Below are 26,503 nucleotides of genomic sequence, written 5' to 3'. Positions count from 1 at the left end.
GCATTCAGTGACCTGTGGTGAATGGAGGTCCCATCAATGAGTGCAATTTTCTGCTTGGCATCACTGCTGCAGAGAAAGGAGAGGGGCCTTTTCTTCACAAGGAACTGCAACATCTGGCAGCCCCTTGTACAGAAAACTCTGCTGCAATATACCAGTGCTTATATTAATGATACCACTTTTCTAATGCCATTTTAAAGTGCTTTAGATTTTTAAGACAAGTGGAATCTACATTTTGTAATGTGCTCTTGATTTTTTTAATTGGACATTCTAATTGTGCCTTTGAAATTTATTCTAAGACATAAGCTTGGTGAATCTAAATGAAAGCTCAGTGGGAAGGTTCAAGGGGAGGAACTGTAACATTTTCTTAATGATGGGAATATGAATTAGAAGGATGAAAGTACCTTCTTTAAAAGAGGGTTTGTGTTTGCTGGGATATGCCTGTTGCCTGATTTGTGCATAAACAATCTGCTACTCAGCATGGCATGTTAACTAAGGATATTTATGGCATGTTTTGGGGGAAGGAACCAGGATAACACTATTTACCTTCCTTTTGATCGTATGACCACTTTGTAACTAACTATTAAAAAGACATTCTTCTTCTGTGATATTCACTGAAATCGTGGTGCTGGTGTTCTCAGTTTTCCTCAAATTTTCATGCTAAAGATTTAGAAATGTGGAGAGTCTTTGATATATGGTTTATTTTATTTTGAGCATAATTAGATGATAAAAGGTCAAATGAATACCTGAGTTTAAACAAATACTGAAAGAGTTCAGGTAGCTGAGCTAAACTGGCTAAAATTTACTAAAATGAAAACTAGATTATTTACTGAAGTGTAGATAGGGTTTTAAAAGAGTATGACCCTTGATTTGATCTTTTTTTTTTTTTTAAGAAGAAAGTAAATTATCTTAAATGAATCCTGTTCTGATTAATGCTATAGGCTTATTTTCAAATTGCATGCTTCCAAGAGATATTACTTCAGAAGGAAACAGATATTCCTACAAACAGAATAGTATCTTTGTTTTCTGTTTTTTCTTGTACTCTGGGTAAACCTGATTGCTCAGGAGCAAAAATGTGCCAACATAGTGCAAGAAAAACAGAGACAGTGTATTGTGGGTAAAGCATTGTATTTGGAGTGAGAAATACCTGTTTTGAAATCTTTCCTCAGACATTTACTGGCTGTGTAATACTAGGCAAATCTCTGGGCCTCAGTTTCGTCAGTGGTAAAATGAAGATTTCCTTCCTTCCGTCATCTTCTGAAAACAGCAAATCTTCCTCATTTTCATTTAACTAACTAAAGCTGAAATTACAGATTTAATATTATGACCGATTCAGTATCAATTTTTTTTTCTATTTTATTTTGGATTATTTAGTATGAGAACAGATTGGTGACTTTGAATATTTGTAGTCATGTACTATTGAAGTACAACCCCTTCCCAATACTTGTTGGATGTAACATTTACATTTAGCATCATTTTTTGGCTTGGTTACTACTCATAGTTATATTTTTGTGGCATGTAAAAGATTTTTCCTTCCATTAACCATGTGGGAGATGAGTTGTCTGAATCAAATAAAGCAGTAAGAGTATGTGGTTAGGTACTGACGTCAATAAATTGAATAAGTCCTTCTTTTATTTATTATAGTGCTCTTACAGCCCTGCTTAGTTATGTTAAATACGCCTGACCTTCTCCTCTGCCTGCCTTTCAGTGTCCCAGAATGCTTAAACATCCATAGACAGGCTTCCAATTTGATTAGCATTGACGCTGCTGAGATTGCTTGGAACCTAGAGGGGCAAAGATAAATTGTGGGTTGCTGCAGTGGTCTGCCCTGGGCGGCTTTTACATCTCTCAGCCTCTGTTTTGGATTGAAATCCTGGCCAGGCCATTTGGCAGAACATCTTATAAGAGAAAGAGTGACTTCCTGGATGAAAATTTAAAGTTGAATTTTATCAATTATTTCCACTTAAAAGGGAGGTGGTTGTGTTTGTACTTGATTTACAATACACTTTAACAGAATGAATCCTTAACTTTTTAATGCATGATTTGGGGCCAAGAATCATATTTCATTAACTTTATATATTCCTCTGAGGGAATTGCTTTGTTCAGTGTGAGTGTGTCTCTGAGTCAGAAGGATAGTTCCACTTAATAGGGACATGACCCTGTGTTCCTTTTAGAGTAAAGAAGGTTTGCTTAGAATAAGCTTCTGCTAGGAAAGTGAAATTGTTTAACCTTTCCTATTCACGTGCTTAACTAGGCTCCTTTAGAGATTATTCCATTGTATTTGTATCCTTTGTGCTGAGCACAATACTTAGCACATAGTAGGTGCTAAATAACTCCTTGTAGAATGTATGTTGACCCTTAACTGTTAGTCACATCTTCCAGATTGACCTCGTGATGCAAAAGGACTATCAGTGTTGATGGATGTGCACCTCTGTGCTGAGCCTATCTGCTTCACAAAATATTTTGTTTTTTGGTCATTGTTTTTATTTTGTTGTATGATTAGGCTCATTAGGCAAATTTAAATAGATAAGCAGGATATACTTTAAAAAAACCCACAGCAACAGTCTTAGTTCTGCTGTTTAAGATGATGTACTATAAATAAAATAAACTGAATTTTTCAATGTCTTTGACTTAGAGTTAAGAAGACTTGAATTCAAATTCTACCTCAAATACTTACTAGCTATGTGTCCCTGCTCAAGTTCCTTAACCACTTCCTGCCTCAGTTTCCTCATCTTTTAAATGAAGGAGTTCAAATTGATGGTATCTGAGGTTGCTTCCACCTCTAAAATTATGATCCTACAGTTCTCCCTGTGGATTGGGGGATAGAAGGCCAATCAGGAAGAGAATGAAGATTAAGTTATGTCTAGGCTTGAAATTAGGCTTATGAAAAGCAATAAGCAGAATAAATTGAAAAGCTCTCTAATTTACCTCAATCAGGAATAGACCTGCAAAGTAAATAGTGGTCATCATTTGTAAAGGATGGCAGTAACTGCCAGGAGAGTCTTTATTGCCATAGTGATACATTTATTGTCTTAGAGCCTCCTGAAATTATTAGTTTGTCTGTGTAGACATAGAAAATACCAAGCCCCATGTGGAGAATACATGCGTTTTAAAAACTTTGATATTGTGAATTTACTGTTTTTAAGAGAATTTTAAAAGTTTTGGGAGAGTAGCGGTTTATGCTGCTTAATGCAACAGCTGCTTTTCTCTCTGTAATTATATACCACAGTTCCTTTGGTGAGGAAAACTGGGTAGCTGACTTTTAAATCTGACCCTATTTATCCTATTATATAGGAAAAATGGAAAAAAAGATTAGAATAGATCCTGGTATAACCATTCAGTACATTGTCATTCATTTTGTAGATGTTCAATTAAACTACTGTGCTGCTACTTTACTTTTTAAATACTAACGTGATTTATTGAAAACTCTGATATTTGTCGGCTATTCTGATGTTACAGAGTGAGAAGTCAAATCCAAACCTATTCAGTGAAATAACTTCTTTAGCAATCAACCAGATTCTTGGAGTAGATAAAGCAGTAGAGAATTTTAGAAGAATTAATTATTTTAGGCTGTTAAAATTACCACAGAAATACTTTTTGGAAAAGTTAAATTATTTAAATAAAAAGGATATCTGGGATGGCTTAATCTATTAATTTTAAAAATCAGGCTTTATTTACTAATTTTGTGTATTTTCTCTACTATTGTTTAGTTAGATATTCACATTAGCTATTTTCTCAGACATGACCTTAATGATTATGTGGGGAGGCATCATTGCTGTCTTTCCCTCCTCCTCGTTCCTCCCCTTTTTCCTAATTCATTTCATTGGCTAAACAGGATTTCCTTATGGAATTATCTCATTTCTTTTGAAATTATATAAGCCTGCTTTTCTAACTATGAAAAATAACTTATTTCAGCCCTAAAAAGTAGACTTTACCTGGAGCATTTCTGATTTTAAATTCAGGATGCACAACTTGGAAGCAAATGGATGCCATCACATCAGTTTTATCGCCAGTGACCCTCAGTAGATTTTTAAAATGTTTTTCAAAAACATGAACTTAAGCCCAACAGGCTATTCTTGTATTAGGCATCACTTAGTGAACTATATACTCAGGGCGTATTGCTTCCAAAGCTCCCACTGCTATTTCCTCTGGACAAATTGCATTATGTATTAGCAATAACAATGCCATGTCATTTTGAGGGAAACCAAATTAAGTAGTACAAGTCCAGGTTGCTGGAAGCTAGATGCCACGATATGTTTTGGTTACCATGTAAAAAATACATTTGCTTAATTACCAAGAGCAGTATAGTTCAAGACACTGTTACTTGCCACATAAAAAAAATCCAGATGTGAACATTTTGCTCCAAGACAATTTAATTGCAAAGTGTAGAGAGGACATTTGTTTTGATCAGTTTGAAGGACTCATGGTATTAGGAAATGTAAATACAGCTTGCCCTTCATAGGGGAAAATTGTCATTCATAATGATACTTAGTATCCTTAATTGACTTTGGAGAGACACACATGAAGTTTTCTTTAAAGCATGTTGCGTTTGGGATATACATTTGGGAAAAACTACTTTGTGAGCTGATCAGTTTTCCATATACTTGGGTTATAGTTGATGTCCAGCCTTTCCAGTTTCTACTTAGAATATACTAGTTTTCCAGTTTTATGTTATAAGAGGGTAAAGAGGCCTATGTGAAGATTTTCCTCTTACCTTTTTTTGGGTGATACATTCAGTATTGCCTCCACCAGTCAAGTGTCTTTAATCTAGGGTTCTTTTTGTTGTCTCTTTCAGATTGTTTGAAGGAAGATCAACGAGGAAGCCTGAGAAGCTTAAAACCCTCTTCTGCTACTTTAGAAAAGTCACAGAGAAAAGTAAATTGATTTTATTCTTGCATGGCCTTTTCAGTGAAAGGGGCTGGTGAATTAAGACAGAGAATGATATGTGAGGATGCTTTAATGTAAAAAAGAAAAAAAACAAAGTAAAAAATGCCAGAAATAATTAAAATATTAATTGGATTTTTATCTTTGAGTGTCTTTATTTGTACATAGACCTTATTGTCTGAATATAGGCCACACTTTCCCCCATCTCTGACTTATCTAAGACCATAGTGTGGTTTATAATTGTCGTAGACTCAATTTAAGCCTCAGTTGTTTTCCTCATTGGCCCCCACACAAGTTGGAGGAGCCTGTGCATGCAGGCATCCTTTGTCCTAATGCTGCAAAACAAAGGAAACGGAGCTTTTCTCCTTTCAAATTTCCAATAACTGCCTGCATCCGAGACCTAGATCCTCAGAGGTAGGGCTTCACTGTAAATCTCAAAAGTTCTCCCCACCATATCACCAAATCTGAAGAAGAAGGAAGTTACTTGGAGAATATTAGGAGGTTGTCCTTGGGATTCTCCTACTCAAAGACCTTGGCTTTTGTCTTGTTCTTTGGGTTTCTCACTTGTAGGGAGATGCTTCAGGGACTGCACCTGGAAGCTGTCTAGGTAGGTCTTGAGAACTCATTGTCATAGATTGAAATGTTCACATGGCTTTTGGTTCTTACTTTTGTAGTGGGCTTTCCGGATTTGGCAATGAGTCCTTGGAGCAAGAGAAGGCTAATTGGTGTGGAAAGGGTATCTTTGTTAAGTCTCCTCCTTAGCTGCAAGAATCCTAAAATTCTAGGGTCTGGATATTGTCTGTCACCCAAATGGGATGAAGGTGGGGAGCTTTTCATTGGTCTGGGCATGGGAACGAATCAGCCCTCATAGCTTGGAGTTCTCAAACAACCTGGATTTAACTCAGGCATGGGGGAGGCAGGGAAAGCAAATAGGGGAATAGTAGGTGAACATTTGCACCTATTTCTGGGGCTGAGGTGTTTGCAAGATCCATGTTATAGATGGAAGCTGGATGAAGAGGGTGAGGGTAAGGGTTAGAACACTCTAGGACTTCAGAGGGTCCAGGAGAAAGTGAGGAAACAAACATCTTCTGTTCACCACAGACACTTGCAGGGGCAGAGAAGGGGAGAGGAGAGGTAGCAAGATTTTTGCCAAAACATGTTAGTAGCATCTTCCTATCAGTGATGTAGCACAAAATTTACACTTGGTATGGTTGGGACTTCCTGGGATGGAAGTGTTGGAGGATATGAGGGTAAAGCCAGAAAATAGATTCCTGTTTTCTGCAGGGTAGTGACTAACAAGTGTTATTGTCTCACAAAAGTTCAGTGAGACCAGATGTGGAGAGAGTGCTCAGGAAAATTGCTGAATTTCGAGAAATTCATGTTTAAGTTTGCAGTTACTGACTTTTTAGAATCTTGTTGTAAAGATATTGATTATAAGTGTGAATGTTTTGGATTTTTAAAAGATTTCCCCTCCTTCCTCTGTGTTTCCAAGTCTGACTTCTCTGCTGAACATTCTACACTGTCATATAGTCCTGAGTGTTTACATTTTAGAATGGCAGGATATTATTTATTTACTTTTAGGAAAAAATAAGTTTCCCCCAAATTGGTCGATTACTGTTGTTGTTGGGTGTATGTTTAATATGGTAATTGGTGCAATGTTTCAATGTACACCTGATGATATATCTTTTCCCTTTCAAAAAGGATGACTTTTTAAGGAGTATGACCTTGGACCACTTAAAGTGGTAGTAAATGCTGATTTTCATAATGATAATTAGTAATTGTTGATAAAAATAAATTATTCTGGTGGTTTTTTCTTGAGGGGGGAAGATAAGGCACTTGGGGTTAAGTAACTTGTTCAAGGTCACACAGCTAGTGTCAAGTGTCTGAGGCTAGATTTGAACTCAGGTCCTTCTGACTCCAGGGCTGGTACTCTATTCATTGTGCCACCTAGCTGCTTCTGTTGTGGTATTTTCTTATGAGAAATTTTGAGGTGAAAGCTTACCTGCTAGTGATCAGGTTTCTCTTAAGGGTGTGTCAGGATAACCTGGACTGATAGAGAAGGGTAGAGAAAGCTAGATTATAGACGTGCTCCATAATGCCTATGCATAGGCTTACCTTTTCATTGAGTCATTTTGAAGCTGTAGTGTTAAATTATCCTTCTTTTAGTGTTTTTTCGCCTGTTGTTGTGGGTCCTTTATATTTAATACCTGCATATATTGCCAAGGCTGATTATTCACTTGTTTCTGAAGGGAATTAATGGTAGGATTTATATGATTGCCCTGAAATCTGTAAGCTACTTTGACACATTTTTGTATTTATCATTGTAAATGGTATCATCTATACGAAATGAAGTAAATAGCAAGAGATACGTAACCATATGCGGGTTTAAAGATGACAGAACTAAGTAAAATATCATTTTGTTAGAAAAATCTTTTCCTTTCAGTGAATGAGGATAAGGATCCATATGTACAAAAATACTTATAGCAGTTTTTTTTGTAGTGGCAAAGAATTAGAAATTAAGGGGGTGTCCATCAGTTGGCTAATGGCTGAATGAGTTATGGTATTATGAATGTGTTGGAATACTGGTATGCTGTAATAAATGATGAAGTGGATGGCTTTAGAGAAACCTGGGAAGACTCGTATGAATTCTTCCAAAGGGAAGTGAGCAAAACCAGGAGAACGATTTATATAATAACAAACAACATTGTAAGGACAATCAACTCCTAAAGCCTTAGGAATTTTGATCACCACAGTGAACAACCATATTTCCAAAAGACTCATAATGAAACATGCTTCCCATCTCCTGATAGAGGTGATAGACTTGAGTTCAGATTGAGGCTTGTTTTTCATTTTTTGTTTTTGGACATGGCTAATGTAGGCATTTGTTTTGCTTGACTAGATATATTTGTAATAGATTTTGTTTTTATTGTTTCTCCCTTGCGGGGAGGGGAGGGTAAGAGAAGAGAATTCACACCTGAAAATAAAATCATATTGAATTAAAAAAAACAAAACCCATCTCTGGCCTTACACTGGTTTGTGTGACCCCAGACAAATTCCTTAGTTAATCAAGTGCTCTAGGAATCTGAGACTGTAAATTGCGGTGAAGGTATTGATCTGCCTTGGTAGAGAGAGAGGTTCTTCACCTGGTAATCTTCCATATCATTGAAATCACAGGTCCATCCCTGTCTCTTTGAGAAAAGTGGGTATTTTTCTGCTTTTCTCAATCTGAGTAAAATAAACCCTGTTCCTATAACTAAACAGTTCTAAATTTAGAAAAATGGAGCAAATTACGGTCTTTACTAAAGGAACTATTAGTTCTAAACATTTCAAGTAATTTGGAGAAAATACAAAAAATTCTTTTTCTAGGACAGTAGAATTTGAAATCTTTCACAAGCAAACCCTACCAACTAGCTTGTTTTCACTATTCAGAATTTAATTATATGGAACTAATTTCATCCTTAGAAATTTGTGGATTTTGAAATTAGATGTTTAATTCTTAGGGCTTTTCATTATCTCTTGTAGAAACTGTAGTCTGAAACATTTGTTCTCAATATCATGCAACTATAAGGAGAAAACAGGGTGATGAGAGTAGGAAGATTGTATGGTATATAGAGCAGGGTTTAGAACAATTGGATCAAAATTTTGTATCCTAGTTTGCCAATTAGGCAACACTATTAATACTTTTTTTTAAAGCAGTGCTTTATGTTAAAAACTTTTTTCCTCTTAACTAGAGTTCTCTGTTAATAGGTAATTTGGATAGCTACACACTGATAATTTCCTACCTTTTTATAGCATTGAATCGTATTTAAAGGGCAGCTAGGTGGTGCAGTGGATAGAGGGCTGGACCTGGAGTCAGGAAGACTCAGCTTCCTGTGTTCAAATCTGGCCTCAGACACTTTCTAGCTGTGTGACCCTGGGCAAGTCACTTAACCCTGTTTACCTCTGTTTCCTCATCTGGAAAATGAGCTGGAGAAGGAAATACAAACCATTCCAGTATCCTTGCCTAGAAAATCCTAAATAGAGTCACGAAGAATTGAACACGATTGAAATGACTGAACAACAAAAACAGTAATTAAAGTTTTTTCATAAATTATTTTATTTGATCCCCACATAAGCTAGCTTGTGAGGGAGAGATTGTAACTTTCCAGGGTCTCACAGGGAGTAATTGGTAGTGCTAGAATTAAAATCCATTACTTTGTCCACTAAATGCTTGTTATCTGAGATATGAATCTGAGATATGAAAAGATCCAGAAGTACCTTCTAAATATCAAAGATTATTTTTTTTTCATTGTACTTTTAATGTTGTATATTATGTTCTAATTATTTAAAAATTTATAATCTAGTAATATATGTAGTGATTTTTAAAACTGGAATAGTTGATTAAATAAAATACTATATTTCTTAGAGGAAATTGTGTCTTTTGTATTAGCTTGATACTATGTGGTCTCTGTTAAGACTTTCATCAGTGACTTTGTCCATAGGCCCGCTCTTCCTGACTTTCTTTGGACTTATTTGTCCCTCTGCTAGTTTTATATATAGCTATGAATTTCTCTTTGTCTTAGTATTAATATAGGAAGTTGCAACTTATTATTTCTTATCTGTCCATTAAGTGACAAGGAAGATAGATGATAGAACAATATTAGTATCTAAAAAGGCTGTTTATCCAGGGATTGACAAGTTGGATTGCCTACTTTCCTTTTTGTAGATATAAATATTTAAAGCTTATCCATTCATCTAGAAAAGGAATGACAGTGTTTGTTTCTAAAAAAAAAAACAAAACATTTTTTTAGCTCTGTTCATAAATTGAATTTTCCAGTGCAACTTCAGTGTGTGACTATTGAGATATTGTTGCTTGTGATTGAGAATTTTTAAATTTTGAGAAAGTTTACTAGGAATGCAATAATTAGCGAGCCCTTATTGGGGCATATAACTGTAAACTCCATTATAGTTAATAGCTTCTGACATGTCTCATTGTATAAAAGATTTTTAAAAAAAATTATGCAGAAGATAACTAGAAATGGTGGGGCTTATTCATTCCATTCTTTGAATCAACTTAACTACTTTTAGTCTAGATGATATATTTGTGGTTATCGCTTGATTTTTCAGAAATGACTTCTTAAAACCAAAGGGGGCATCTCTTGTAAAATAGCATTTACTGGATTAGTAATGCTTCTTTTATTTCTTCCCTGTGAAGTTGTTGGATCCTTTTTCTTTCTTCTCACAAATCTCTTGATGTACATCAGCATTCCTGTTCAGCCATTAGGACTGCACATGTTTTAACTTTTGATTTATCTGCCTTGACCCAAAAGCATCCTTTAAAAACTGTAACTTAGTATAAAATTTAATTTGAAAATCCAAATACTATTAGTAACCAAACCCTATTGTTAGGACTTCTTTTTGCTTAATTTTATTTATAGATTATTTATTTTGTGTGGTATTTTTGTAGATAGTTTATAGTGTGGAAGGGAATTTTAGAAGGCAAGGGTTTCAAAATGACAGTATTTTAAAGGGAAGAGCATATGTTATTTCTGTGGTTGTTGGCTTCCTTGGTCAGATCCATAATCATTGTTAAGCCTACTCATGATCTGAAGAACAAACTTCTTCAAGTTGAAACTTGTGGTGTGTTTATATATGTGCATTTTCTTCTGTTGCTTTTATAGAACCTACTGGCTTGGTGACATTTACAAGACAGAGTCTTCAAGATTTTCCAGAATGGGAAAGGTAAAGAATATTGCCTATGTCTATCAATAGCATCACTATTTAGCATATGGACTAAAAAATTTCTTGTCATAGAATCATAGAATTTTATAGCTACAAGGTCTCTTTACTTCCCCTCCTCCCCACCCACATCCAAACCTTAATCCACTTGGGTTCCAATTTCTGACAGTGGTACTATCTTTCACCTCCTAACAATTTCTAGTGCCACAACCCAAATTTAGGCCTGATTGCCTCTTTCCTGGACTATTGCTTACATTACTATTTCTACCTACTACTGTATCCCCCATATTGTTCTCAGGTCAGTCTTCCTAAAGCAGAACTTTGACCATGTCACTTCCTTGCTAAAATACCTTGGCTTTCCATTTCCTTAAGTTTGATTGTTCAGTCTTGTGTTCAAGATCTTCTGTTATCTGACCCTAACATTTCTTTTCAGACTTCTCTCAAAATTCCTCTTCACATACAGCTAAATTAAATTGTTCACCATTTCTGAAAATGCCTCATAATTTAATACTTCTCTACCTTTGCTCACATGATTATTTCCAAATGGAATATAAACTCTCCCTTCTTTCTCTTCAAATTCCTATCTCTTTCTACCTCAAGGCCTGACTTAGGTGCCTTGTCCTCTATAAACTTTCCATAATTCTCTGATCAGAAGTGTTATCTCCCTCCTCTAAACATCCATAGCTCTCTGGTGCTATTGTGCATTTAGGTCATTCAGCCTTGATTTATATATTTACAAATATGTAAATGTTGTCTCCTGTACTAGACTGTAGGAGCCTTAAAAACAAGGACCTGTCTGACTCATGTTTGATTGTCCCAGATTGCCTAGCAGAATAAATGTGTTAATTTGGTTATGACATTAGATTTGGAAGATTATCACTTTAGCCTTTTACCCACTATTTTTATTTCAATTCCAGAAGCATTTATTAAGCACCTTTAGACACTCATACTATAAAGACACAATTAAAAACCATCCCTGTCAAGGAGCTTACACTCTTGGGGTGGGAGCATAGAGGGAAAGACAGAGGATTCCCTTTTTTAACTTCTCTGGAAGATAGCCATCATACCTATGCTTGAACACCTCAAACAGCACTGAGCTCATTTTCTCATTAGGCAGCACATTCCATTGTTGGACAGTTCTAATTATTCTTTTTTCTTCTTTTGAGCCACCAAGTAATGCCCTGTAACTTCTCTCACCTGTTGGTTTTAGTTCTATCTCTGGAACAAATTTCTATTTAAAATTCTGAGGCCACCTATATGGAATGGAGCTAAGGGTAGGGGCTTGCTGCATGCGTTCTAAGGCGCATTTGTATTTGGAGAGTAAGAATCATTTAAAAGAAATATTACAAAATATAGTGATATACACACACACACACACACACACACACACACACACACACGGAGATGTGAATAAACCAAAATTTTAAAGCTTTCATTAATGATAAAGAATATCTCTAGTGCTGTTATCTTAATGTCTATAATATGTAAATCTCTATAGGCATTAAATTTACAAGTATTATTGGGCCCAAAGCTTACTATTGTACCTAGTCCTGTAGTTGTCACCATTATGCCTATGCCAATGCTTTTGGTTTATGTAGTATACTATTACCTATTGATATTAATTGAAGTTTACGTTGTAAAATTAGCTTTTCATTATGTCACTGGAATTGCCCTCATTTATACTGCTTGGAATTGTGTGATGAAAGGAAATTGCTTCTAGTAGCAGCTGCTTGAGAAGGGCAGCTACATTAGGATGGGACACCTGAATCTTCTTGCCAGTAGGTGGTGACACTGAGGTTTGTTTGAAAGAGAGCACTAGCTCAGCCGTGGTTGAGTAGTTGAAGTGATTAATAAAGTGGAGGAAATATTTAACAACCTTACAGGAAAAGACAGGCTGGGTAAAATAAGTAAGGCATTTTAGAATGATAGTCAGGGTTTGAAAAGACGTTAGAGAATATCTAATGGAGTCTTCAACTGAATGCACAGATCCTCTTACATCCCTGACAAATAGCTTCCAGTCTCTTCTTGAATGCTTCTATTGATAAGGAGCTCATTACACATGTATATGCATATATGCACATGTGCATATATAGGAAGGAACAGGAATTTATTAAACACCTACTATGTGTCAGACACTATTCTGATTTCTTTACAAATATCTCATTGGATACTCACAACATCCCTTTAATCCCTAATAATCCACATTTTACAATTGAGCCATTTGAGACAGATTAAATGACTTGCTACTTGTCACACAGCTACTAAATGTCAGAAGTTGGATTTGAACTCAGCTCTTCACTGATTCTACTCCCAGCTCCCTATCTACTGCCCTACCTAGGTATGTTATACAGATATGTGTGTGTATATACACATGAATATACATATATTATGTATGTGTATACATATATACATACATATGTGGGGAGAGACAGAGACAGGCAGACACAGAAGCTGCTCTATTAGTTTTTGTGCTCCTTGAGGTCAGGGAATGTTCTTGCCTTTCTTTGTGTTCCTAGCACCTTAGTAAGCACATAGCACAGTGCCTGTCACATGGTAGACTTAATAAATGTTTGATTATTCACTTAATAAATGCTTATTGATTGACTGATGGTGTTTATGTACATACTTTGTAAGGCAGCTCATTTCATGTGTAGGAATAGGGACTGACATGTGACTTTTATTGGTATACCACAAAACCACTGTTTCAGAATCAGGGCTTAAACCCAGGTCTTCCTGACTTCAAGGCCAACTGTATCTCTGTTATGCCTTGTTACTTCTCATTCTTTTAATCACACACACACACACACACACACACACACACACACACACACACACTATAGATACACACCTGATTAAACAGGCCATGCCATTTTGTGATAGCTCTATAATTGTTAGAAACTTCTTTGTACACAGTGTTCTAAAAGGCTCAGTGTGGCTCTTCTCTATTAGAACTCTAATAGCTGTATTTGCCTGAAGTCCATCTGTATTTACCTTGAGCCTCTTCCTCATTTTGTTCTCTGCAGTAACTCTAAATAAATCAAATCCATTGGCAGGCAGCCCGATGTAGTGCAGAGGTGTCAGACGCTGCCTAGAACACCCCCACCTTCCTCCTAACTGAGAAATGTTTAACAAAATAAACAAGAATATAATGCAGCATAGATGTTAATTTATGGTTTCCTAAGTCAATATGCTGCCCAGATCCATTTCTGTTTGAGTCTGACATTACTGGTGTAATAGATGGAGTGTGGCACTTAGAATTAGGAGAGACCTGAGTTCTAGTTTAAGGTCAAGCATAATGGCTTTGTGTCCCTGGGCAAGACACATTCAAGCTGTCTACGATATCATTTCTTCATCTACAAAATGGGCATAATACTTGTACTAACTTTCTCACTGGGTCTTGTATAAATATGAATTGTTCATCTGGTTAATGGCCCTTCAAAGGTTGGGTGACTGCTCTGTGATCCTGCCCCTTGCTTTCTCTAGACTAACTATCCCAAGTTAATGCAGCAGTTCGAGATTCTTCATTTCCTTTGATGTTCATTATTTAATCAGTGTCATTTCTTAAATGTCATTACCAGAAATGAGCCCAGCCCTCCAAAGTGGGTCTTACTATTACAAGTTACGGTGGAAGTATTTTCTTAGAGGGTTGTGATACAGTGGAGAGAGTACTGAGGCTTGACTCTGAGGATCTGAGTTTGAATCTTTGCTGTCCCATGCTAGGTCACTGTGATGTTAAACATATCAGTTAACCTTCTCTGAACCTCAATTTTTTCATTTGGAAAATGGAGTTGAACCATGTGATCTTGAGGTTCCCTCGGGTCAGCTTGTGCTTCTCTGATCATGTGAATTTGGTTTTTCATCTCTAAGATGAGAAGAATAGTCAATTAATGTATCAGTAAGCATTTATTCAGTGCCTACTATGTGCCAGGCATTGTTCTAAGTTATAAAAACAACAATCAATGAATGTAGTGAAGTGTTTCACAGATGTACAGTATTATTATTGTTGAAATGATTGGAAAAGTTCTATAACATGAAAATCAGCCTGCTTATTGAAACATGCCTAAACATTTCATTTTCAAAGCTTGGTTAAAGAGTATATATAGTATAGGACTTTGCGAGTCCTACATACCCAATAAATGTTTGACATTTTGATTTGTATATTAATTCAAAGAAATCAATTCATAGTGATGATTTTTTTAACCCTGCCTATTGTAAAGATACATAGAGCAGTTTACCTGTGAATGCTGTACATCATTCGTATTTATATTCTCGTGTGTGTGTGTGTATGTGTGTATAGATATAATTTTTATTTATCTAAATTATACATATTTCTAGAGAAGGACTCAGTTAAGGGTAGCATAAAAAATATGGAATTTTTGAAATAGAATATTTGTTAAATAGCCAGTATTTTTACTTTTAAGTTAAATTCTGCTGTCTTAATATAAAGTTAAAATAGAGGCTTATTAAGAAATAACAAATTAGCACAGACTAATTAGAGACATGGGGGAGCCTCTGTTCCTATTAAGTAACTTGTCTGTTACTGTCACCCAGATAGTACTGAAATGTAAAGAGGCAAGAAGGGTCCACTGTCTCCTTCCTTACTATCTAGTGGCAGAGGAGGAGAGGAAAGATAGACATGCCAGAAATGGGTCAGGATAGCTGGTATCAGTGTGGCAGAAATACTAGAAAACTTTCCTCTGAGAGCACGTTTACTCAGTTTGCCATTGGGCAAATCTTCTAAGATTTCCTTCTGGACTAATAGACCTCTCTCTACTTCGTAATAGAAGATTTAACTTGGTATATTTTTGAAAAAAATTTTTTTTTGTTAATTGGCCTCTTCAGCACTGTATCCCATTTATAAATAAGGCATAGAGAGATTAAAAGGCTTCTCAATATGCTGAATCAAGGTTGGCATTCCCTTGCAAGTGTCATGGAGCAAGTGTTGACTGTTAATGGAGTAGGGCAGAGGGGTGAATGAGCTTGTAGCTGCTAACCAAGTGTAAACCTTTTTCCCTTTTAAACATAAGAAGTAGATGATCAAGAAGGTGGTAGGTGGGACAAGATCAAGTGAGGAAGTGAGGAGAGAGGTGCCAATAATTGGGGCCCCTCAGACAAACATAGGATCATGGATTTGGAGCTATAAGGAAACCTAGAGATTATCTGATCCAGCCCCCTTATTTTACAGGTCAGAAAACTGAAGCCTTGAGATTTTAGGAGAATTGGTAGTAAATGTAAGAGCTAGAATTCGAACCTTGATTCGCAAACTCCAGTTCCATCTCTCTTACTACTATACCATGTGATATTTGTCAAAGTCACAGTTTTGGGGCTTATAAACCCCAGCCATTGAAAATTGGTGATACAGCTGGAATTAATATTCCAGTGACCTCATATCTATTGGTCTTATTTGTCCATTGTGTATCACAAGGTCTTAGTTGACTGGATAGAGGGTATCTTGTGCATGTATTCTATGCTCATTGAAACCAAAGAGGAAACAGAGCAATGATATTCAGTAATGACTGTCTGCTCTCCATATCCCCATCCTATAGCTTTCTATGTGACTTTGAAAATGTTATTAGTCGTTTTTCATTCAGCAGTTCAAGTCATCAGACATTTCTTTTGTACCTGCTATGCAAGGCATTATGTTCGATTCTGAGAGAGATTTGAGACTTAGTTAAGATAGATCCTGACATCATGGAGCTTACAGTCTAGTTGGGAGTATGACATATATAGATGGCTGTAGTATAAAGTAGTACATTGTAAGTACATAAATGAGGCCAAAAAAAGTGTTAGATAATCAGGGGTGTGCCAGAACCGGCTCATACCAGCTCACAAGAGTTGATTGTTAAATTTTCAGTGTGAACATTTACACCTTAGAAATTGACAAATGTTACAAATCACCTTGGTTTATTGTTTTGTTGATGTCTAGACTAAGAAAGTAATGGAAAAAATGTTAATATGCATATTAAACTTAAAGATGTGTCTTGTACATGGTTTTTAAAAAAGTTGGGGAAAGCTGATTGTTAAATATTAACCATCATGCCCCAGGGTGTGGTCTAAGTTGGGAGTAAGAGTCATTACTGACTTGGATCACAGAAGGAGAGAATCAGGGAAACCTTTGTGGAGGTGTTAGCATTTCGGTTGAACTTTGAATGATAGGTAGGAATTGGTTCTCATGTATCAAAAGATAGGATTTAGAACTAGAAAGGAACTCAGAGATAATTTAGTTTAATCTTCTCATTTTACAGATGAGAAAATAGAATCTCAGAGGTGAAGATTATATGTGTAATAAGTAGCATAGCAGAGGTATAGATCCAGGCTTTCTGATTCATAACATAGGAGGCCCCAAGGTATACTGGGAAGGGCATGACTCTGGAGCCACGGGAAATGAGCTCAAGTCCTGTCTCTGCTACTCACCACTTGAGTGACTTTGGGCAAGTCCTTTATCCTTGCTGAGTTTTCGTTTCCTCCTATGTAAAATGAATGGGGTGGACTAGATGCTCTCTAAGGTCCTTACAGCTCTAGATCTGTGATTCTACTACTCTTTTTACTACACCACTCCTCCCTTAATCATTACAGTAGTTTGGCTTTTTAATATCCTGTGCTAAGGTAGTCTATTTCTCTTCATCATAACTCATAGTTTTCTGAAGAAATAGAAAACAGAAAAATAATATTTAACACGTGGCTGAATTCAAACTTCTTTGGTTTTAATTTAAATTCACCCTAGGTAAACATGTCAGTGACTGTTCTTTATGAAAGGGGAGAATGATTATGTTTTCTGGATGACTTAAAGGCAGTAAGTCAATTTAACAACCTTATGAATAAAAGAATACAGTAGATCAGAATTTCTGTGGCCTTCATTTTCACCAAAAACAAAAATATAATTAACAAACTAATGAAAAGAGAACCACTGAGAAAATCACGTGGAATTTATTGAATCTCTCCTCACATACCATTTGACTTGTTTTAAAAAAAAGACAAAAACATGGTAGTAGGCCCTTTGCATTTAGTGAAAAGTTCTTCCACAGACTTAAAGGAAAATCTTTTTAATTGTAGGTGTGAGAAAAAATTAACTCGGTTACACGTAACTTATGAAGGTACCATAGAAGGAAATGGACAAGGCATGCTACAGGTACGTGAATAATAACAGCAATGGGTCTGAGTCCCTGTCTTTTGGCACACTTCAGAGAGAGAAGAAATTTTGCCCTCTTTTCTATATACCCAGAGTTGATTTTCAGTTTGTGAAGCATAATGACTGAATAGAAACAACAAAATGAGTCATTTTGACAGCCTTTGTAATGTTGATACTGGCCAGATCACCCTCTGTGTTTCTCATCTGTGCCTATTCAGAAAAAACCTTTGACAGAAAACCCCAAGATCTGGGTAGCCTCTGCCTCTCAGTGCAGACAGATGCTGATTGTAGACTGACAGCAGTGGAGTTTCTAGGGTATAATCTTGACAAGTTGTCAGCAAGCGGTTTCTTTTTCCTTTTTCTCCATAGTTGTTCTGCCCCAGCTGTTGACCAGATTGAGATGCTCCTCTGCTGCCTACTGCTGTGTTTTGGTCTGAGAGCCAGTCAACTAAAACGGATTGATAAGGGGGACCTCTCTCCCATGCCTAGCAGTAATTTCATTTTGAGGCAGTGAGCATACTTTTCTCAGTGTCTTTTTTCTTTTTTTAGAGACATTGATTTAGTTTATTTCACAGTCATTATTCCTATTCCTTTCCACTATGTTATTGTCTTTTCTTTGGGAAAGAAAAATTGCAAATCAAAACTCTCCATGTACTTTATCATTTTTATGACAACATCGGTGAACTTTTCATTTGTAGTAACCTTTTTACAGTCTCACAATTGAGAGATGAGCATGTGTTTTGGCTTCTATTTCCCACATCCAGTAGAACATACATTAACATTATCACAGAATCTCAGAGTTAGAAGGGCCTTTGGAGCCACCTAGTCCGAGTCCTACCAAAACAAGAATCTACTCTCTTAGATGCTTGATAAGTGTTCGGCGTTATGAAAGAAACTGGTAAAATAGTGCAATTTTACAGCAAAATGGCTGACATTTTACGACATGCTTTTTTGAGGGAAAGTGGATGTCGTCTTATATTGGCTTAATTTTACTGACTAGTACAGATTGATATTTGAGCATTACTTAATGGTTTTATTAAGGGACCTAACTGTTTTGTGTTCTTTTTCTAGTTATTATGTATTTTTTCTCAAAAGGTATGATGAGACTGTGGTTATTTTAGAATGGCCTTTTAGAATTAATTAAGTTAATATGCTGCTAGGAGGGAAATCATGTTCAGTTTTTAATCATCTTTTCTTCTTCTTTTGCCCAGCTAGAAGTTGTAATGATTATAATCATAGGTAACATTTATACAGTGCTTACATGTGCTGGGCGTTGTGCTAAGCACTTTACAGTTATTATCTCATTTGATTCTCATATCAACCCTCAGAGTTACATACTTTTATTACCCCATTTTACAGATGAAGAAAATGAAGCAAACAGTTATACACTGTCACAAGCTGGGAAGTGATTTGGTCTGGATTTGAACTCAGATCTTCCTGATTCCAGCCTCGGTGCTCTGTGCACTGTACCACCTAGATGGCTGAGCTGATGTTTGGGATGTGATTGAATCTTTTAGGAGTTCCTCTTTTAAATGTTTATTTCCCCGTGTATCTTATCCTTCTTTCTTGACAGTCCACATTTAACTGTTGATTCTAAGTTGATGCTCATTATTATTTGCCTTACACATCACTCTTTCCCACCATTTTCTTAGGCTATAATCAGCCAACAAGCATTTATTAAGTGACTGCCATGTGCAAGGCACTGTACCGGGTACTGGGGTACAGAAGCAAATGTGAGGCCATCTCTCCCGTCAAGGAGCTTACATGGTATTAGAGCCTAGAGCACGTTCCCAGAGAAGACCTAAAAGATATACATAAATCACGTCCAAAGTGATTGGGGAAGGACACTGATAACTGGGGGACTAAGAAAGCCCTTTCAACAGGAGGAAAGGATTCTGGACAGTGGAGGTGAGGAAGAGAGTGTTCCAAGCTCGGGGGTACAGTATATGCAGAAGCATAGAGGTAGAAGATGGAACCTTCTGTTGGGGAACAGCAAAGAGGCCAGTGTGACTTGAGTATAGATTGGGAGGGGTGAAGGATATGGAATCACCTTTGGAAAGATAAGCTGCAGCCAGATTATGAAGGACTTCCAGTGTCAAGCAGAGGAGTTTATATTTAATCCTAAAGGCAGTGGGGAGCCATTGAATCTTCTTTAGCAGGAGAGTAGAGGGTCAGACCTATGTTTTAGGAATATTTATTTAGTAGCCATATAGAGCTTGGATTCAAGAAGGGAAAAGCTGGGTTCAGGGAAGCTGAGGGGAGAAGCGATAAGGGATTGAGCTGAAGGTGACAGGAGTAAAGAGGAAGGGGAATGATGTGAGAGATGCCAAACAGGGGGACTGAGCAGGGGGAGGGGATAAGCGAGAAAAGAATTGAGGATTGCAGGGTTGTAGATGTGGAGCTGGAAGGGACCTTAAAGACTATCAAGTTCAACTCGATCATTTTACACAATAGGGAACTGGGGCATAGAGCAGGTGATAGGTGTCTGAGGAGGGATTTGAACCCAGGTCTTGCTCACTTCAAGTCTAGTGTCTGTCCCCTGTCTAATGCTGCCTCCCAGTTAACCTAGGATTTGCACACCTTGAGTGATTGGAGAATGGTAGTGCCCTAAACAGAGAAATAAGGAAGAGAAAACTTGGTTAAGGGTGAAGATAGTGAATTAAGTTTTTTTTTTTCCTCTTTGTTTTTTGAGTTTGAAATACTTTTGGAACATGCAGGTAGAATGTGCAGTATGTAATTGGTGGTGTAGGATTTAGAAGAGGGAGGAGGACTAGATTTATAGATTTTGTAGGCTGCTGCAAAGAGACGATAATTGGATCCACAGGAACTGAAAAGATTGCCAAGATCATCTAGAGAGAGAAAAGAAGAGAACCTAGAATGGAGCCCTGGAGAACTGTCACACAGAAGGTGTGGGACATGGATGATGAGCTTGTAAAGGACTGAGAAGGATTGAAATAGAAACCACAACAGAACAGTGTTATTAAATACCATGGAGGAGAACTTAGAGAAGGAGGGAATGGTCAGTAGTGTTAAAAGCTACAGAAAAGTCAAGAAGGATGAGGACAAAGAACAGATGGTTGAATTTACTAGTAAAGAGATTAGTGGTGACTTGAGCAGTTTCTGTCAAGTGTTGGGGATGGAAGCTAGATTTCATGAAGTTGGGGAGTGAGTGGGAGGTGAGAGTGAAGGCGATAGAGACAGCTGTTTATCTAAAAGGGAGAAAGGATACAGGCTAATAGTTTTTGAAGGTCTAGGGGAGATATTTTAAGGCTAGGAGAGATCTGGACACGTTTAAAGGCAACAGGGAAGAAGCCCAATGGATATGAAGAGGATGAAAATTAAAGAGGGCATGATTAAAGTTGATATGCTCCCAGGGAGGCAGGAGGGGGTGAGATCAAAGTCCTAAGTAGAGGAGTTGGCATTGGCAAGGGACAGTGAAGACAAGGAGGAGGATGCTGAGGTGCTTAGAAGTGTGATTTCAATAAGGAGAAGCTTCAGTTTTCTTAGTTAAGCTGAGATGAGGTCTTCTCCTGAAAGAGGAGTCCCCGCTGATGGGTAATGTAGATGTCATGAAGAGCGAAGTTTGAAGTAGATGCTGTGAGGAGCACGAGAGAGTCATCAGTGAAGAGTAGAAGGATTAATGAGTAGCAGTGAAGGCCTAGGTGAGGTTGGATAACATTAATTTGTAGTGGACTTGGGCAGCAGATTGCAATGACTTCCCCTATCTGAGTTTGCACTTCATGAAAGAAGTGACTACTATACTGCAAGTAGAGAAGGTGGATGGATAAAGGGGGTAGTCCAGAGTTGGAGTTTGGAAAGGAATGAGTAGCCATAGGGCAGTGGGGAAAGGGATTCAAAAGTTAAAGATGGTAAAAAGTTTAACTAGTTAATTAAAGGGTCAGATAAGTACAGCCACAGCAGATGTGGTGCATGGCCTGGGGTGGTCCTGATTTGAGAGGTAATAAAAAGACGAAAGAAGAGAGTTGGGTTATATTCAGGGGTATGAGGTTCCTTTGGTAGGCATTTGACTTGAAATAAGTGAAGCAGCTGCAAATTAGGACCCCAGGAATGCTGACCTTTTATTGCAATACAATTCAAAGAGGAATTATTTAACATTTGGGGTTGGGATTTTTCCCTTTTCCTTGGAATTTATTAAAGATGAATGAGTCTTTGGAGCTCATGTGAGACCCTAAGCTGAAATGAAGGTAGTTTAAAAGAATGGCCTAAATGCTTTTACCACTGCTAATTGTTCTCCCTCCCACCATGCCCCAGGAGAGCAGGGGAGTTTTATACATCACTGGTAGAAACCACCTTGTATTTTGTATAAATTGCATTTAGTTGAATGACAATAACAAAACCTCTCAGCAATATTGTCACTCCTTTCTTGTTCTTAAGGTATAATTGACAAGCTAAAAAACTAAACAGGTTCCTTTAGAGTGACTTAGAAAATAGCTCACTAAACATATGGAAGTACTCACATTTTTTGTGCTGTACGTATTCCTGAATAAGAAGAACCTCATATTAATATAGTTTTTATAAGTAGTAGAAAGTATCTTAAAATCATTTCAAGAAAAATCACTGCTATCAGACCTATTGTGTTGAGTGTGGTGGTTTCTGTGCAAAATTAGATATGATGTTGTTTTACTCAAGGAATGAATGGTGTATATATTAAAAATTTTTTTGTCAATTTATACCAAAATATACTCAGCTTGGTTGTAAACTTTCTCTGTTTCTGACAGTCCTGAACCCTTTTCTAATAAAAGTGAAATTTAGTCCCCACCAGGTAGTCATAGTCATAGAATATTAGTCATATATAGAAAAGCTGATATCTTGTGAGCGAACCATAAATACTTGTTGATTGGTACAAATTTATATTTAAGGGGAGGTTCAATAAATGCTAGATACTTATCTTCCTTTCAGCAATGACTTAAAACATTAGAGGAAAAATTCTAATACATGTGCATGGTGTGCGCGTGCGTGTGTGTGTGTGTGTGTGTGTGTGTAAAATTAGAACGACTACAAGAATGCGTAGTTATTTTTCAGTACTCTTCTAATGCCCCCTTTAGGGTAGAAGGCTGTGTTTTTGCTGTTCCTCAGTTGCTAAGTTGGTTTGTCCTTAACAAGTTTTTTTCCTCTGAAAATAAAGATTCAAGGTTTTGTTCCACTATTTAAAAAAAATTAAAATTCCAATTTTATTTTAAATTGCTCAATACAATAGAAAAAAAAATTATACCTTCTGTGTGAAGACAAGTTGAAGTGGAGATGATGATAATGATAACAACACCTTCCTCCTAAGGCTGTTGGGAGGATAGAATGAGATAATATTTATAAAGCTCTTCGCAAACCTTAAAGCATTATATAAATGCCAACTATCTATTAATGCTACCAACAACTAGAATTGTCTTTGATTAAATTTGAAGAAGGACAGAACTCAGGTTTGTTCATGGTGTTTTTGAATATCATTCTCATGAAAGAGCTATGAACTGCCTTAAAAAATAATACATTTGGTTTTTGTTTTGACTATTAATGGTTTCTTGGTTCTTTGAAGGTGGGAGGTGGTTAAGAGTTTGTAGCATCCATTCAAACCATGGTTTCTTAGGTTACATTCGGAAAGGCAGAAATCCCTCTTATAAGGTTTTCTTACAGAAGAATCATGAAGTAGCTGAGTTGAAAGTGCTGTAAGACAATGAGGCATTTGATTGCTGTGTTTGATACAGAACACTGTAATTTATGGAAGTCGTGTAACATATATACAGGGAAATTGAGAAAAAAGATGGATATAAAAGTACAAATACCTGTACTTAACCCCTACAGAAATAAAGCTTTCCAATTAAAGTACTCCCTTTATATATTGTTCCTGGGGCCCAAATACAGGTTTATAATAAAGCTGTATTATAGATTGGAATTTTAACTTAGCTTTCAGCTCCATAATGGTTTGAGATCTGAGAACTGAACAGGTAAGTTGACTAATCAAAATGAAAGAGAATATGCTTATTTAAATCTTCTGGGAAAAAACTTTCCTCATTTGTTGCTTTCTTGATATTTCCTCCATGATCAAGTTTATGGTCTAGAAATTTTGGGGTTTTTTTTTAATGGAGAATAAGAAGGAAATTGGTCCTCAGAAGCAGCTTATTTTATTAATGTGAATTTTGAGGCCATTATATACATATAAAACTAACTGCATTATTCCTAATAGGTGGATTTTGCTAATCGCTTTGTTGGAGGGGGTGTAACCAGTGCAGGGCTGGTACAGGAAGAAATCAGATTTTTAATCAACCCTGAATTGATTGTATCACGACTCATCACAGAGGTGCTGGATCACAATGAATGTCTTATCATCACAGGTTAGTGCTAGACAGACTCTGCAAAGTCTTTATGTGATGCTTTTCCCTTTTCATGAAGACCTGCTACAAAGAATAGAGATAAAAGTCTAGTTTGTAACTGCTCCCTGCCTGCCATTGGTATGAGGCTTATTCATCCTTTATTCATAGCCTTAGACTTTTGAGCTTTGCAAATTGTTATAATCTTTATTTATTTCAAACTTTGAATAAGTCATTCCAATTAACCCATTGCTGAACTTTTCCATTTATAGAATGAGCGTAACATAGTTTAGTTATATTTGGGGGTTTGAGAATTAGTAATAGGATGTTTGTAAATTGCCTGATGCACTTGTAAGAAATGAGTAACATATTTGAAGGTTCTGTTATCAGTCTGTGAATGTGTTAATTACCTAGTTAATTTTGTAACTATTCCAAGGTGATATTGAAAGATATATAAAAATTACAATATTTGAAAAAGTACAGTTTTATTTGGCAGCTTCAAGAGGCACAAGTGATAGGCCAGTTATGGGGTTTTTTTTCATCTCTTATCCCCAAACTCAGGTATTTATCTTTTCTTGGTTAAAGAATAAAGCATATATTTAAAAGAATAATAATATATTTGTACTTAATTATGGGGGCCAAAAACATTTAGCCAGGTATATGTTTTAGGTCAAAGGCTAAAAATGATCTAATACCGTGATTTTAAATAATATTTTATTATCCATTTAAACCTCTTTTCAAAGGAGATGGTCAGTGTATCATAGAATTTGGGGAGAGGGTGAATTATCTACTAAAAAGTGAGTAACTGCTATCTGACAAGACAAGCAAAAGTCATTTATTACTCAAGAGTTCCTGAGAGACTTCTTACTATCCACCCTAGCTATTTTAAAGCCTTTTACTGAAGAGCATTGTGAAAAACAGTCTTCAAGTAAAAGCCGTAATCAGTCACCATTAGTTGATATTTCTGTTTTCTACAAAAGCAGTTTTCCAATTTCTTCTGGAATCCATCCCATTTTACCAGATTATATTTAGGAGGCTTAACAATTGCCCTAGGGAAAAAAAATTAGTTTATTGTTATTTCCACCAAGCACTATGAGAGGCCGCCCATCCCCTGGAGAGTTTCACCGAGCATGAATGGAACTGTTTCCAAAGAAGAAAGCTGAAGGTCTGAGGCAAAACCAATCCTGCACTCTTAGAGGATTGGCTTTGGAATATTTTATATTGACAGATGGCACTCCCACGACCATATTATGCCACAGATCCATCTGTAGTTAGGCCTTCAGGGGAATTATTTACATACCTGTTGCCCAAAGGGTTTTATCCTAAGGTAGCCCCCTATATCATTTTGGTAACCACTATGAAATTATTCCTCAATTATTACTTCCATTCCTGTAAAATCTTTTGTACGACCCTAATTACACCCTGTCATATAGTATGAGAAGCAAAGAAAAATGAAGTGACTTATCTAAGGTTAGAAAGAAATGTCAGAGTAGGGCCAGTGTCACAGTGGTCTGTTCTTAGAATTTGCATTGTATTTCCTGGACATCTTTCTTCTCCAGTGCTATTCTTACTTTGGTAAGGTCTTGCCTCTTAGCAGATGGTGTCTTGAAAGAGCTTTACCAAAGTTCGTTGCTTGGGATTAAAGATAGTCTAGGTGAGGAGAATAGAAGTTTACCTAGGCTTAAATCATGCTTCTTTAGCCTCTCCTTATCCACATTTGGGCTGCCCCCTAGGCTTCATGGCCCATTTTGTGTGGATAATATGGGCTCTACCTATCTATAAGTTGGAATGATGTAGGTAAGAAGGAGGAAAGTGTAAAGGAAGAGAAAGTGAAAATCAAGAAGTTGATGTTTATACTTTGAATTTCTAGCATATCTTATTACAAGGAATGTAAAGAACTACCAACCTGAAAGCTTTAGCCAAGTAGAAACTTTTTTGTGTCAAACATTTTTTTAAAATTAGTGTCTGGGTCATGCCAATCTTGTTGTTTACATGGATATTTTCATTATTACAGCATTTCATTATCCATGGATTTCACCTGGAGACCAAACTTTTTCAGGTTTTAATTACAGTTGAAGGTGAATTTATACTTCATGAATCTGTGGTTTTGTTTGTGTCACTCATACATAAGCCCTTCAGCCCTTACGTGGTTTTCATGAATTGCAGTGGCCGAAAAGTTCATCACCTTGCAGCCAACCTTTTGGTGATGAATCTGTCCAGAAGTAGCTATGCTTGGCCTTGAATGCTTAAGCTTACAGTAGATCTTGAGGCCCACATGTGAATTCTTTCTAGATTTGTAGGACCTAGCGGAGCCTGCACACTGTTAAAATATGCTCCAAGAACATAGCATTATAATGAGGCATTAGAAGAGAAGATTTCCATAAAGGGAACATAAATGTATATTCATATATTAATGGATTTGTGGGTAAAATGTTAACTATGTATGTACAGACAT

General features: G+C 36.6%; 1 protein-coding gene across 1 annotated transcript in view; it reads left to right on the top strand.

Annotated features, from left to right (window-relative positions):
- The window catches only part of PARG (poly(ADP-ribose) glycohydrolase), a 118,312-nt gene that overhangs the window by 61,264 nt on the left and 30,545 nt on the right, over positions 1–26,503 (top strand). The window contains exons 10-13 of the mRNA XM_036734737.1: positions 4,793–4,872; positions 10,542–10,602; positions 17,653–17,728; positions 23,925–24,072. Coding sequence (XP_036590632.1) covers positions 4,793–4,872; positions 10,542–10,602; positions 17,653–17,728; positions 23,925–24,072 — 365 coding nt within the window. The remainder of the gene's footprint in view (positions 1–4,792; positions 4,873–10,541; positions 10,603–17,652; positions 17,729–23,924; positions 24,073–26,503) is intronic.

Source organism: Trichosurus vulpecula, chromosome 8, assembly GCF_011100635.1.
Source record: "Trichosurus vulpecula isolate mTriVul1 chromosome 8, mTriVul1.pri, whole genome shotgun sequence".
NCBI lineage: Eukaryota > Metazoa > Chordata > Mammalia > Diprotodontia > Phalangeridae > Trichosurus > Trichosurus vulpecula.
Note: the sequence above shows the minus strand (reverse complement) of the source record. Positions and strands in the feature narration are given on the sequence as shown.